The sequence below is a fragment of the Nuphar pumila genome, chromosome 12, assembly GCF_984573655.1.
Source record: "Nuphar pumila chromosome 12, dmNupPumi1.hap1.1, whole genome shotgun sequence".
Taxonomy (NCBI): domain Eukaryota; kingdom Viridiplantae; phylum Streptophyta; class Magnoliopsida; order Nymphaeales; family Nymphaeaceae; genus Nuphar; species Nuphar pumila.
In genome coordinates, this window is record NC_143260.1 from 27,336,749 (window position 1) to 27,352,318 (window position 15,570).

At 41.3% G+C, this 15,570-nt stretch overlaps 1 protein-coding gene across 1 annotated transcript in view; it reads right to left on the reverse strand.

The window, feature by feature from the left end:
* Positions 1-15,570, reverse strand: part of LOC149820409 (lycopene epsilon cyclase, chloroplastic-like) — an 86,035-nt gene that overhangs the window by 46,031 nt on the left and 24,434 nt on the right. Inside the window, exon 2 of the mRNA XM_089983617.1 lies at positions 13,619-13,790. Coding sequence (XP_089839743.1) covers positions 13,619-13,790 — 172 coding nt within the window. The remainder of the gene's footprint in view (positions 1-13,618; positions 13,791-15,570) is intronic.

Genomic DNA, 15,570 nt, shown 5'->3' on the forward strand with positions numbered 1-15,570 from the left:
AAAATTTGAATTTGAAATGAATCCAGATTGTTTCCTTGAGAAAATATTTCGAAATATAAAGTCCTGGGGTTGGAAAATGACAGAGTATTGAATAAAAACCCAAGTTTTGAAATTGATTTTGAAATAAAGCTTTAAAATTCAAATCTGGATTGAATATTTTGAAAACAGGAGTGTTGGATCTCGAAAATGAGATGGGATGACATGAAATGCTATGTAATGCAATGAGATGTGATGAAATGAAATGCAGAATACATGCAATGATATGCAATAATCTGTGATGACCTATGAAATGGACAAACACTGGATGAGGGTGAAAATTTGGGGTGTTTACAGTACCCTTTCCTGGTGTTCTACAATCTCTATCGGCTTCTCGTCCGTAGTTAAGTCAGGTTGTACCTCGATCGCCTCATAATAAATTACGTGTGAAGGGTCAGGCACGTACTTTCAGAACATCGAGACATGAAAAACATCGTGAATCTGCGAGAACTGAGGAGGAAGTGCTACCCGATATGCCGTCTCTCCGACACGTCCAAGGACTTCGAAAGGTCCGACGTACCTAGGACTCAACTTTCCTTTCTTTCCAAAGCGGAAGATACTTTTCGTAGGCGAGATTCGAACGAACACGTGATCGCCTACCTCAAAACTGAGCTCTCTACGCCGCTGATCGGCATAACTCTTTTGCCTACTCTGAGCTGCAATCAACCTTTGCTGAATTAAACGCACCTGATCCGCATAGTGCTGGACGATTTCTGGAGACTCTACTGCTCTTACTCCAACCTCATCCCACCAAACCGGAGATCTACACGGTCGGCCATACAGTGCTTCATACGGGGCCATACCAATACTAGCATGAAAGCTATTGTTATAAGAAAACTCTGCAAGCTTCACATGTTTGTCCCAATCACCTGCCCAATCCAAAGCGCACGCTCTCAACATATCCTCGAGCGTTTGAATCGTCCGTTCTGACTGCCCGTCTGTCTGTGGATGGAAAGCAGTACTAAACTTCAAGGTAGTGCCAAGGGCTTTCTGAAGCTGGCGCCAGAATCGAGATGTGAACCTCGGATCCCGATCTGACACTATCGAACGAGGCACTCTGTGAAGCCTAACAATCTCCTCTATGTAGAGTTCGGCCAAGCTCTCCAAGCTTTGACTAATCCTGATCGGAAGAAAATGAGCACTCTTTGTCAAACGATCCACAATCACCCATATGGCATCTCGTTGTCGTCGCGTCCTAGGCAGACCTACGATGAAGTCCATTGAGATATCATCCCACTTCCATTCTGGAATCTCAAGAGGCTGCAAAAGTCCACCCGGTCTCTGGTGTTCAATCTTCACTTGCTGGCAAGTAAGACACCGAGATACGAACTCCGCGATGTCCCGTTTCATCCCATTCCACCAATAAGTCCTTTGAAGATCTTTGAACATCTTGGTGGAACCCGGGTGAACGGAATACTTCGACCTGTGAGCTTCACTCATCAATTCTTCCCGTAATGCTTTAGGAACCCACCATCGGTCTCCGAACATAATGGTTCCGCCCTCCTCCCGACGAAACTGCGCTTCTGGCTTCTGAGCACTTTCGCACAACTTTCCGAAGTCCGGATCTTCTGATTGGAGTTCCTCAATTCGCTCTATGATCTCTGGTCGTGCCTGCATCCCGGCACAAAGGATGCGCTCGGAGTCGTCAGAAAAAGGTTGTCATCGTACGAACTCCTCGACCAGATTCCAACTGCGTCCAATCAAGCTAGTTGCTGTGACTGACGCCTTTCTACTAAGTGCATCAGCTACCACATTCGCCTTACCCGGATGGTAAGCGATGGAGAAGTCGTAATCCTTTAGGAATTCCAACCACCTACGTTGCCTCAAATTCAAGTCCCTCTGGGTGAAGATATATTTGAGGCTCTTGTGGTCAGACATGACCTCAAACGTTTCCCCATAAAGGTAGTGGCGCCAAATCTTCAGCGCGTACACTACTGCCGCTAACTCCAAGTCATGTGTGGGATAATTCTTCTCATGCACCTTTAGCTGTCGGGAAGCGTATGCTATGACCTTTCCATGTTGCATAAGAACGCAACCCAGTCCAGTCCCCGACGCATCACTGTATACCACAAAACCACCCATACCGGAAGGCAATGTCAAAACCGACGCTGTGGTCAACCTCTTCTTTAACTCTTGGAAACTGTCTTCGCAGCGAGAGGACCACTCGAACTTCACTCCTTTCTGCAACAACCGAGTCATCGGAGCCACTATACATGAGAAATCTTGAATGAAGCGACGATAATAACCCGCCAATCCCAAGAAACTCCTAATGTCTGTCACCGTCTTCGGCTGTTCCCATGACAAAACGGCTTCCACCTTGGTTGGATCAACCTCTACACCTCTCTCGGATATCACATGACCAAGAAACATCACCCTATCGATCCAAAACTCACACTTTGAGAATTTAGCGTAAAGCTGGTGTTCTCTCAGTGTCTGCAGCACGAGTCGCAAATGCTCTCGGTGATCTTCCACACTCTCCGAATATATTAGAATGTCATCTATGAACACGATGACAAAAGAATCCAGCCACAACCTGAAAACCCGGTTCATCAGATCCATAAATGCCGCAGGGGCATTTGTAAGTCCAAAGAACATCACTAGAAACTCATAATGCCCATATCTGGACCTGAACGTTGTCTTAGGAATATCTTCGGTTTTAATTCTCAGCTGATGATATCCCGAACGAAGATCGATTTTCGAGAACACCTTGACCCTTCTCAACTGATCAAACAAATCATCGATCCTAGGCAAAGGGTACTTGTTCTTCACCGTTACTTGATTCAACATGCGGTAGTCAATACAAAGTCGCATTGAACCATCCTTCTTCTTAACAAAAAGGACCGGGGCACCCCAAGGGGATACACTCGGTCTAATAAATCCTTTGTCAAGAAGCTCCTGCAACTGCTTTTTCAGTTCCCCTAGTTCAGCAGGTGCCATGCGATACGGAGCGCGAGAAACTGGTGCCGTACCAGGCACTAGCTCGATCGATAACTCAATTTCTCGAGGCGGAGGCAAACCCGGCAAATCCTCGGGAAAAACATCCTGGAATTCGCGGACAACATCTAACTAATCCAAGGATGTCGCCTGACTGTCTTGAGCAGAAACACTGGCCAAGAATACCATGCAACCCTTCTTATGGTACTTGGAGACCTTCAAAACTGACACGATCCTCACCCCATCGGTCGGTCTCGTCGAATGACACAACACTGCAGACAATTTGGGGTGCTCCAAGATTACCTTCTTGCCCCGACACTGGAGGGTCGCATTATGCTTGGACAACCAGTCCATACCCAAGATGACATCATTAAATGTCATATCCAAAATGACCAAATCGGCGGACAACTCATGGCCTTCTATCACCACGCATACGGATGGAAAATACTTCCCGCAGGAAGAGGATGCACCCATAGGTGACATCACATCCAGAGCCCTCTCGAGGCTAGATGGAACTAAATCAAGCAACTTTGCAAATGAAGAAGAAATAAAGCTGTGTGTTGCACCCGAATCAAACATAACACGTGCAAAGTGTTCGGCGACTAAGAATATACCTTCGATCAGATCAGCCTGATCATCCTGGAAGGTTGTTGTCGCTGCGTAGACCCGTCCATTGGTCTTGCGCTGACCCTGCTGCTGTTGAGGCCTCTGCTGCTGAGGTTGCTGCGCCTGTCCACCCGGAACCGCAGGCTTGTTCGGACAGAAGGGGGCAATGTGCCCTGGCTGCTGGCACTGGTAGCAAACCCCCTTGAACGATGGGCAAAAACCTAGTGGATGATTCTTGCCGCACCTGCGACATGCCGGCTGGGCCTTCCCCTGTTGTCTCCGCGGCTGAGGTCAGCCCTGTTGCGCCCCGCTGTCGCCCGTCACGGGTCCGATGCTTCTTCCCGTTCTGCACTCCCCCTCCTGTTGGAGGATTCTTCCTGGTCCCGCCTGAAGAACCCCCTTCGTTGCCACCCTTCTTCTGAAAGCCGCCTTTGGATCGTTCCTAGTCCTCGGTCAGTACGGTGGCTGAATCTATCGCCTCGGCCAGGGTAGAAGGACGACCCCCGAGCACACGAGTCCGTAACCCGTCCTTCAGTCCATGCACGAATCTAGCCGCCCTTGCCTTCTCATTCTTGAAGAGGTTTGGGCTATACTTCTCAAGACTCCGGAACCTAGTAGTGTATTCCACGAGACTCATGGTCCCCTGAGTCAGATCGAGGAACTTTTGTTGCATCTGCTCCTCGGCGTAAGGGGGAAAGTAGGCGTCCAGAAACTCCTCCCTGAACGTCTCCCAAGGAATCTCATCCCAATCAGCAAATTTCACCCTTCGCAGGGTGTCCCACCAGTTCTTGGCATCGCCCTTCAAGCGATACGTGCCAAAAGGTGTCTTTCTCTCCTCAGGGACAAGTAAGACGTCAAACACTCGCTCAATCTCCTCGACCCATCTCTCGGCAGCCTCTGGGTCTGCCTTTCCTGAAAAGGAAGGCGGATCCAACTTCAGAAACCTCTCGAACGAAACGCCACCCGCGTTGGGAACAATATTGACCAGAGGGTCACGAGTCGCTGCCTGCGCAGCTGCCTGTGCAGGCTGTGCCGCTTGGGCCGTTTGTGCAGCTTGTGCCGCCTGAAGGTTCTGAGTCGCTTGCAGCGCCTGCGCTGTCTGTGTCGCTTGAGCCGTCATAGTCTCTGTCAGGGTATGGATGGCCTCCATCATGAAATCTCTTTGCTCCTGCCAGTTCGTGGGAGCAGCAGTAGAAGACGAAGCGCCTCTACGGGTATAGTGCGACATCTACAATGCACCACCTTTTACAACTTAGACTATTATTGATACTACCCCCTTAGGGTTGATCACGAACAGTATTCGTTCCCGAATCACATCAGACTTTTAAAATTCACACCAAAGAGCATGGAATTATAATTACCATAATCACACAGAACTTATATAAATTAAGTAAAAGTATTAAACAGTCATACCAGTGAAGAAGACTGCTCTTGAGGACGAGTCACAACTTGTTGACGCTTCAGGACAGGGCTCATATACCAATAATAAAAATTAAACACTCAAAGACGACAAAACTGCAAGTATTTGTGGTGGCTCTGATACCAAACCCGTAACGACCCCAACTCATCACCTTTGAAAAATGCGAATTTTTTTTTTCTAAACCAGTGCAGAAAACTTCCCAGAGACCCGGGGTCCTCACAGTCCCAATTCCAACTGGATAGCCACAAACCACAAAAGAACTTGCAAATAACATCCATAACTAACCAATACCTTTATTCATGAATTAAGAACTAGTCTCAAAACAAAATGTTTGACTCAACAGAACGTACGTAAACACTGGTGACAATAAACAAAGAACAAGAACACTAGACTGAAAGACCAAAATAAAGAGCGACTCTGTCCACAAAGGAAACTGTCAAAACTCATTGTGACTCCCTCGCCCTCACAGTAGCTGTCGACTTCACTGATCACCTGTTCCTGCGAAAAACCAATGAAGTAGGGTGTCAGAATCGAAATCCTGAGCACAGCTACTTCTTAATGAAACAAGTGAGATAACGAGTCAAGATGAGATATCATGCAACAATAGAGGGAAATGCATACAAGACAGTTTATAGCATTTGGGAAATTTATTCAGGAAACAATCATAAATACTAAACATGCAGAAACAGTAAAGCAGCAGCATGTACTATAACTTCACCATGCAACAAGAAATAAACATTCAACATTTACCATCATATAATGATTAAGGAAACCATTAAAGTATGCATGCTATAATGCATAACAGGAAAATGCATGTCTTTTGTGCAATGCATGAATCATTTTATTATCTTCCAATTAAGTCTTTTGATGCCTTATGCATGCCCTATTAAATGCATACAACTTTAAGATTCTCTTTTTAATTATCGTTGCCCGCGGATACACCAAACGGGTACAAACCCCGAGGTTAAGTTAGGTTCCCAGGGTAGCTTAGCACACAATTTATATTTTATTACTGGGTTCCAACTTAGCTCTCGACCGAATCACCTTCGGAACATTAGACCTCCACATCTAATGTCGGGGACACAAGGGACACCCCACGCCCACAAGTGTCACTTCTTTGGTACCAAAAACAACAGTTGTGTCAAACACACCACTCCCGAGTAAAGTGGCGGACTCTCCCTAAAACCGTGGCCAGGAGAAGGAACCTCAATATCGGGTTCAGGGGACCAAAATTAAGCACACGGAGTTTTGTATCCTCACAGTCTCCCCGAGACCGGATTTCTAAGATCCCCATTCTCCAGATGGGTGATCCCAGAAGGTATATTACACTGTGCTTTATTATTACTTTTTATTAAAATTTAATTTCTTAAGTTTTGCAACATCATATGCAAAAAGAAAGATAAAAGCTCGCATCTACCTCGCGAGAGCCATCACAGGACTCCGGCCTGTGGAAACATATAGAACAGTGCAACAAAGCTGAAATATTTATAAAGCATGATCTTTGAAATGCATTGAAATGAGTAAGGGAAAATATTTCCACAGCTCGGGTTTACCAAACCCTCGATGATTCATTTTGATCACCGGAACACTAATGCAGGAATCACAATCATATGTAATGTAACAACACACATCAAGTACATCAATGAGTAAACATGTTCCAACAGTCATGTACACCACCTCAACTCCTAACATAAAGAGAAATGAGACTGTATGTACATAATTCATGCTCAAGATTTATCATGCATCAAAAGATTAGAATTCTTCACTTTATCAATCACGTAACCAGACCCTGTTTTCATATGCTAACAACCTATGTTACTAACATGGCATGGTTCCCAGCATAAGAGAAGTTTTGAAATTAGCAGCTCAGCCCAGCCGACCCTATCGATTGGGTGTGGCAGCATAGACACAGGCCCAAACAGGGGTTGTGTATGCTGTCAAGAAACGCACCGAAAAGGGAAGCCATATGCTAATATCCCTGTTTACATATATACATATATATACATATATATACATATATATATATATGTATGTATATATATACAGACAGACCTATATATATATGTATGTGAAAAGACTGGACCCAGCCCAGCCGATCCCATTGGCTGGGTCTGGCAGCATATTCACAGGTCCAGTATGGTCCTGTGTATGCTGTCAAAACGACAGCCTATCCTATTTTGAAAACCACCATTGAATCACTTTATATATATCTTTTTTTTTTTAAAGAAACACACCCCGCCCCAGCCGACCCTGTCGACTGGGTCCAACATCACGTACACAGGTCCAGTTTGGACCCGTGTATGCTGTTAAAAACAGCAGCACTACAGATTTCAAGGAACTGATTTTTATTACTCATATACCCTTTTTGAAAACAACTAAGCACAATCCCTTTGTCTCAGGTTTTCCTAAATGCCCAGCTGGTTAAGCTTTAACAGTTGCTAAGTAACGATCACAAATTCAATACCATATTTAATTTCTAAGACATCAGAATTAAACAATGGATGAATTATCATCCCATTCTAACCATTCAAGTTCAAATAAAAGATGCCTATTAACATGATAATTCTGATGCAAAACTTCATTAAACAATATCAACTTATTCTAACCATTCAAGTTCAAATAAAAGATGCCTATCAACATGATAATTCTGATGCAAAACTTCATTAACCAATATCAACTTATTCTAACCATTCAAGTTAAAATAAAAATGCCTATCAGCTTGATAAATCTGATGCCAACTTCAATAAACAATGTCAACTTATTCTAACCATTCAAGTTCAAATAAAAGATGCCTATCAACATGATAATTCTGATGCCAAACTTCATTAACCAATATCAACTTATTCTAACCATTCAAGTTAAAATAAAAATGCCTATCAGCTTGATAAATCTGATGCCAACTTCATTAAACAATGTCAACTTATTCTAACCATTTAAGTTCAAATAAAAGATGCCTATCAACATGATAATTCTGATGCCAAACTTCATTAACCAATATCAACTTATTCTAACCATTCAAGTTAAAATAAAAGATGCCTATCAACATGATAATTCTGATGCAAAACTTCATTAACCAATATCAACTTATTCTAACCATTTAAGTTAAAATAAAAATGCCTATCAGCTTGATAAATCTGATGCCAACTTCATTAAACAATGTCAACTTATTCTAACCATTCAAGTTCAAATAAAAGATGCCTATCAACATGATAATTCTGATGCCAAACTTCATTAACCAATATCAACTTATTCTAACCATTCAAGTTAAAATAAAAATGCCTATCAGCTTGATAAATCTGATGCCAATTTCATTAAACAATATCAACTTATTCTAACCATTCAAGTTCAAATAAAGGATTTCGAATAAAAGACTCAGCTAAAACTGGGTCTAGCACCCAGCCAGACCCACCCAGCCGACCCAGTTGGCTGGGTCTGGTACACAGCCCAGCCGACTGCATACCTGGGCCCCAAATCATGCAGGTAAAGCTTTTAGTTCTGTTTTTTTTTTCTTTTCAAAACAACAAGAGCACAGAAGGTGCAAGGGAGTAACAGTGGAAACTCTTCTCCATGAGATTCCATCGACTGTTGCATGGAAATCAAATCTCCACCGATGCCCCATTTGAATAAAAAAGAGGTACCCGTACCTCGTTTCGCAAATCCGGAAGATCGGAGGCAGCTTAACTAGAGAGAGATCGGCTGAGGTCGATCCCACCCCCACTATCGAGCTTCGGCTGAAGGGAAACAACGAGGAGGAGGAAGGACCGTCGCTTGCCAAGGGTGGTACGCACGTCTGCCGTAGTTGGGGAGTTGCCGATGGTGTGGCTCCAGCAACGTGCACTAAAACGAGGAGAGTGAGAGAGATTTGGGGCAAAAATAGAGAGGTAAAGGGGAAGGGGATACCAACCTGCCATTTTAAAGGAGGAAGCCTTCCGAATTTGGTGGAGGTCGTTCCCCTTTCGCCGGAGGCTGCGGCTCACCTTTCCCTTTTTCCCCTCACACGATAGGGGTTAGGGTTTACTCTCAGCACCCTAACCCTCCCCCTTCTCACTTTCCCCTTTTTCAGAAAAATTGGGCAACCCTTATCGGGTTACCCCCTTTTTCTTTTACTCGATACACAGGGGCGACCCGGGTCCGGACCTAGGACCCGGTAACCGACCCCGAGTTGGGTCTACGCCTGTTTCTCAACGAAAATGGGTCCACAAGTTGGATCCAAATGGATCCAACTGTGGATCCGCGAGTTCGCCATACATATCTTGCTTTATTACAAATGTTAATATTTTTTTTTTATGCCCTAAGCTATGCATCAATACCCATTTATGGGTCCGAGATCCGAAATATGGATCTTAGGTCCAAATTGCATGTTTTCCCCAAAATTTAAATGGCAAAACTTACGGTTTTTACAATTATAGTTGGGTCTATTTCCATAGTTATTAGTTTTTGCAAAGTAAGGTGACTTATACGTTTTTACATTGGAACCCGGCCTAGTAACGGTCAAAATATCATCATTCTTATAAGTCATACGAAGACGGGTTTCTTCTTAGCATACTTCGGCAAGAGCATCTTCAATAGGTATAGCCTTGCTCCTATGAAGAAGAGATGCCCTCACTTGTTTAAATTTCGGTCTTAGACCATGAAGGAATTGAAAAAAGTGCTCTTTTTCAACTTACTCTCTTCTCATTTCAATGTCTTTGGGAGCCACCCATTTAGGCTCAAGAAGAGCTAATTTGTCCCAAAGAGTGGACAAAGTACTAAAATAATCAGAACACACATGTTCCCTTGTTTAGTGGATCTAATTTTATCTTGACAAAAATATTGTCTAGCAAGATCCTTTTGAGTATACATAACCTTAAGGAAGAACCAAACTTCATTGGTTTTTCTAAACTTAGCAATGTTGACACAAATCCTTATGTCAACATTGTTCATAAACCATACCAAAATCTTAGCGTGGTTACTTTCTCAATCTTCTACCTTTACTTGATGATCATGAATGGCTTTAAGTGATCCTCCTCAATGAGAGTTTTTTCAACACCTTCTTCGATTTTGGTGAGCTTCAATGATGCTTCAAGAGAGGTCCCCATCACAAAGCTCTAAAGTTTCTTCCCTCTAAAGTGATTCTCCATAGCTGATGCCCACATCAAGTAATTTGATCTATTGAGCTTGAATGAGAGCCCCACCCTTGATTCATGCTCCATGTTGATAAGAAGAAGATTGAGACGAAGAGAGTGATAGTACCTTTGTCACGATCTTTAAATACCACAAGAAAGACTTCCAAGATCAAGAGAACCCAAATGGCTTTGATACCATGCAATGAAGTAAGCGGAAATACAAATATTAAACAAAGAGAGTAAATAAGCATTTTAAGTGCACACACATAAATCCACAAAGGGATAATGCCAAAAGGCAAAAAACATAAATATTATTATTATTGAGAATGAGAAAGAGAGAACTACTTACAAATGAAGGGGGGACACCCTTATATATATACAAAAAAAAGGAGAGGAAGCCCTTGGGAGATCCCCACACTTGGAGTCGTTAGGGAGCTCCCAACGGTCATATTTATGACCGTTGGGAGCCCCAACGACTCCAATGGTGAGGTCCCCAAGGTACCTCAAAAATGAGAAAAAGAAAAAAGAAAAAAAGAAAAATAAGTTGTTTCTAAGAAACAACTTATTGTATAAGTGAAAAGACCAATATACCCCTATCGGGCAATACATAGGAATTCAGAAATTTATATATATATATATATATATATATATATATATATATATATATATATATATATATATATATATATATATATATATATATATATATATATATGTATATATATATATATGTATATATATATATATATGTATATATTTTTAACAGATTCTCAGTTTGCTTCCAAGTCGTCCTGCGCTTCCAGCTTCTTAAAATTTTGGAAGTGCATCGCTTCCAGCTTTCGCTTCTCGCTTCCTCGATTGGCAACTCTATGCTTGACATAGTTATCAGAAGATTTCTCAACAGTTTTAGAGCTTGCTCTCCAAGAGGAGACTTGCTTTCCCAGAAACTCATCTCCTGAATGTTATACTTCCCACTTTGACCGACTCCTAGCTCCATAAGTAATTTCTTTTCATTTTAATATCCATATACAAATTCCTTTTTAAGGACATATGGTTCCCACATCCTCTTCCTATACTGCACTTAGTTCCATAAAATCTTCAGACGTGTGGCAGCAAAACTAATGAACTGTAGCTATGCCAGATTTCTGAATGGAATGCCAGACAATCTCTGTGATATACATCCAACAAAAAAAAATGCACATATAGTTTTATCATACACACCACTTAACTTCCTGTGAACTAATGTCATTAATCACACATACTGGAAACAGTGCTACGGTATCTGATTCCAATGACTGCATAGGCAAATAAGCAGCCCAACCATTGTGGACACGATGGCATATTGGGGTAGATTACATGACTCAGTGGATCCCCTTCTGCAAGTAATCTTAAAACTTCTTTAGTAAATAGCAGTTTCCTCCTGAAAGTAACTTCTATAATAGTTAAAGAACATAGAAACTATATGGATGATAGATCCAAATAGGAGTTAACTGTTTTTATCTAGCAGAGGAATCTAAATTACTTTATCAAAGAAAAGTAAGATCTGAATATCTAAGCAAATTGATAATAGCTTCTTAAAGTAAAATCAGGTAATCTAGGTAAAGCTATTCAAAGAAGCGACATAAGGCAATAAACCACGTAGTTGGAATGGAACCCATCTAATAGAATGAACACAGACACATGGATTAATAAATGACATAAAGCAAATTGTTATTCAAACAAATGGCTTCATAAAATTGTCTGATCAAGTTTATAAACGAAAAATTCAGACTCACAAAAGTGCCAACTACTGGTAACACATGAAGCTATATGGCAGTTGAACCAGAAAGCACACAGCAAGGATGCTAGAGGAGACTTTTATGGCAGTCATTTAATCCTGAAAGCTTGGAACAATATATGATCGATATTCTTCAATTTAGGAAGCTCAAATACATGAGCCCACCAAATATATATTCAAAATGCATTAAATTCTATTGTGTGGATGAAGTTTGAAGAAAATCAAAAGCACTGTGAGAGAATGGGACAGGCTTTGCCTTTTTTCTCGCTTTTCTTTCTTGATACTCAAGCTGGGAGTTTAAGGACCCCTACTGTCATTAGAGAATGAAGATTTACATTTACATGACACAAGAGTTACTAAATGTCTATGGTCCTCAAATGTGCATTAAAAATGATATGTTAGACGTAGATCCTAGGCTAGTTCATAGAAGAGCTACTTCATTAAGGTCTACACCTGGCCTCTAGGGACCCTAGTTCCTCATCCCAACCTAGTTCATAACATTAGTATTTTATGATCATAGAGCAATCCAGAATTTGCTAAAAAATAATCTTCTCTGATAAAAGGAACAGATGCATTTTTCTTAAATCCTTGTATGTGCAAACACATGCCGCATGCATGAACACACATGCACATGTGCACACAAATGCACACCCACAAGAATAAACAGACACATCAACATATATACATGCATATATATGGAAATTGTTTGCTACAAACATTTGTAGGTAGAAATGCCTCTGGATCACTATGAAGCATGTTGTTTTGATCCAATCAGACCTCAAAGATGGATTCAGCATGTCCAAAATAGTTGGGATCGGCTTTTGAATCATGTCTTTTGATGAAAAAAAATATGATTTTATTACACAGGAAAGTATCACACATTGTAGGCCATTGATTTTTGAAGCCTTATAAAATCCTGCCTACATGTCATAATCAGACGATCTAAAAGCCAGTTCCTACTAAGAAAAACATATAGATTACATTTGTAAGGTTAGTTTCATGGAAAAAATTTATATATACTAGAGCCATAAGAAAACTGAAATGACAAAAAAACGTCATCAAATACCAATTATCAAGATTTAAGACTACGATTCCCATCGTTTCTTATTAAGAGAGAGGTTCTCAACAGTTTCCTATTTTATTATTATGATTATAATGATTTTAATATGACAATTAAGACGGACAGAGGGAGTTTTAATGGAAACCCAGCAGCTTCTTCAAAAATTACAATATGCCATGTAACACTTTTTTTTTAAACTACATAGAGAAGGGGCAAACAAAATTTTAATTACACAGTCAAAACACATGACAAGAATGTTATTTTTTAAAAAATAATGAAGCATTTAATTTTTTCACCTAATACCCTCACTTCAGATTTTAGAATATTTAGGATTATATATATATACATATATATATATATGGTGAAGGGCAAAACTGCGGCAAATGTTGTCATGAAAGAAAATAGATCTAGCTCCTGAGATTCTCAACCATTTATTTTTGTGATTAATTTTTAAACATACAGAAATGGGTTTTTTTAAGAGTCTTGGGGAGGGTAGGACATAACAATATTAGAAAAGAAAACAGAAATGCGAGCATAATGGACTAGTAGTACATATAAAATGCCTCGAGAAGGATAAACAACTAAAGATGGTTGAATTAACTCATTACGAATGACCAAAGTCATATGATTCCAGAAGTCTGATTTGAATAATCATAATTCATAATCTTCACTAATGTTACCTTTGAATTCATCTTCCCACACTCCATAGTTATTAGTAAATGGAAGATCAGGTCCAACAAGGCCAACAGACAAGCCTGCCTTAGCAGATTCTGCAGCCAAAGATAGACCAGCAGGGCCACAGCCAATCACTATCAGATCAAGTACAGAATCCGCAGAAGGAATAGGTGGAAGCTGCATAACGGTTAATAAAAATTACTCAGAAAAAAGAATTTCATCACAAAAAAGAACTTTTGAATCATATTGTCAAAATATTGACATTATGCCAACTGAAAATTGGCAACTGCATTTCGTGATTTTGTGTGAAAAGATAATTTGGCAGCTTGGTTGCACACATTTAGACAAATTTGCTGCTTTGAAATGCACAAATTGATCAGTTCATATTACAGTAATATGACCCATACTGAACTAAAGAAAAATGACTCCCTGACACAGGAGTAACTTTGAAAAGTAAGTCATGAAAGCTGGTTGTTGCCACCTGCAATAATTGAAACACTTTCCTTTGAAATCTCCACCTTATTATGTGCAAACATAGTCCTAATTTCGTATAACTAGCAGCATGACATGATAGGTCATTTTGAGTTCTATATTGGGTCACCAAGTCAATCTCCTAAACTACATAACAGCACATTGAGCTTAGCTTCCATCAATGAAGTAAACAGAAAGCCTAAGACACCAATGCTTCTTTCAAAAACAAGTCCTATTTCAACTCTGGTAAGTTGTCGTCGAGTATATGGAATGCAGAACCATAAGTATTGCAAGTTTGCAACACCTCCACTGTCCTCAACCTCCCTCCATCAGCAACATTATTGTTTCATGCCTGCAACATTATATGGTGGTGGTTCTTAAATGCATGATTTATGCATTGCAGATTCAATAGTTCAAGCCAATCCTTAAAAATAAATTAAAAAAAAAAGTCAATCAGCAACATTAGTGAGTTCATTCGATAAATTTCTTCCTCACTTCTTAAAACTGGAAACAACTGTTATTGGCAAAGGTACATCTCTCCCAATCATCCATGCTAGTTTTTCCTCTGCTCAAACTAATGCTGGCTTTTTTCCCTTATGATTGTATTGCTACTAGAATTACTAAACTTCTCAGCCCTAAATCCTAACTTAAATATCATCCCATGCAACATTATGTTAAGAAGAGAATAGAATCTGCCCCAGCCCAAGACCCACCCAGCTGGAGTCCTGCCCAGTTGGGATTGCGCAGAGAGAGAGAGAAAGAGTCCCTTTTCTCAGGACTCTTCAGAGAAACCCACCCAGCCTGAAGTCCTAACTGGGTTGAGACTATGGTGGGACGCCCCCCCCCCCCGGAATCCCATCCAGGGTAAGATTGTGCTTTGTACCCTTACCCCTTTACCCTTTTGTGATTTTATAAATAGGCATGTATAGCTTACTTTATTTTTTAAAGAAGATTATTGAGTGATTTATCTTTTCTTCGTCTGTGTTTGTGTGAGTGAGTGCTTCCAAGAGAACGATTCTTCTCCCTCACCCATCCATCAGTGCCGGCCAGTCGAGAATGTGTTTCTCCCATTCAGCCGACGCCCTTCGCCATCCGCCTCATTTTCCGAACCTGCAAGGTGAGACATCTCTCTCTCCCTGCTGGTTTTTCCCTTAGTTGTGTCCCCTTGCCATATGCCCCCACCACGTCAGTCGTGATCATGTCCCCTGCCTGGGACACACCTCTCTCCCCCTCCCCACCTGACCGTGTCCTCTTCCTTGGGACACACACCCGGCCTCATGCCTGCCACTGATGCTGTGTGTCCTACCTGCCGGACATGCCTCATTTTTCGTGTCTGCTTCTGCAGCAATGCAGCCCGCTGCCCAGGCCGCAAGACCGATCGCTCTGGGAATCGGGTCCTTACACATTATTCCATTCTTTGTTGACTTACAATAAAGACAGTCACTAATGGTAAACAGAAAATCAAACTTGATCCCTAATCTCCTAG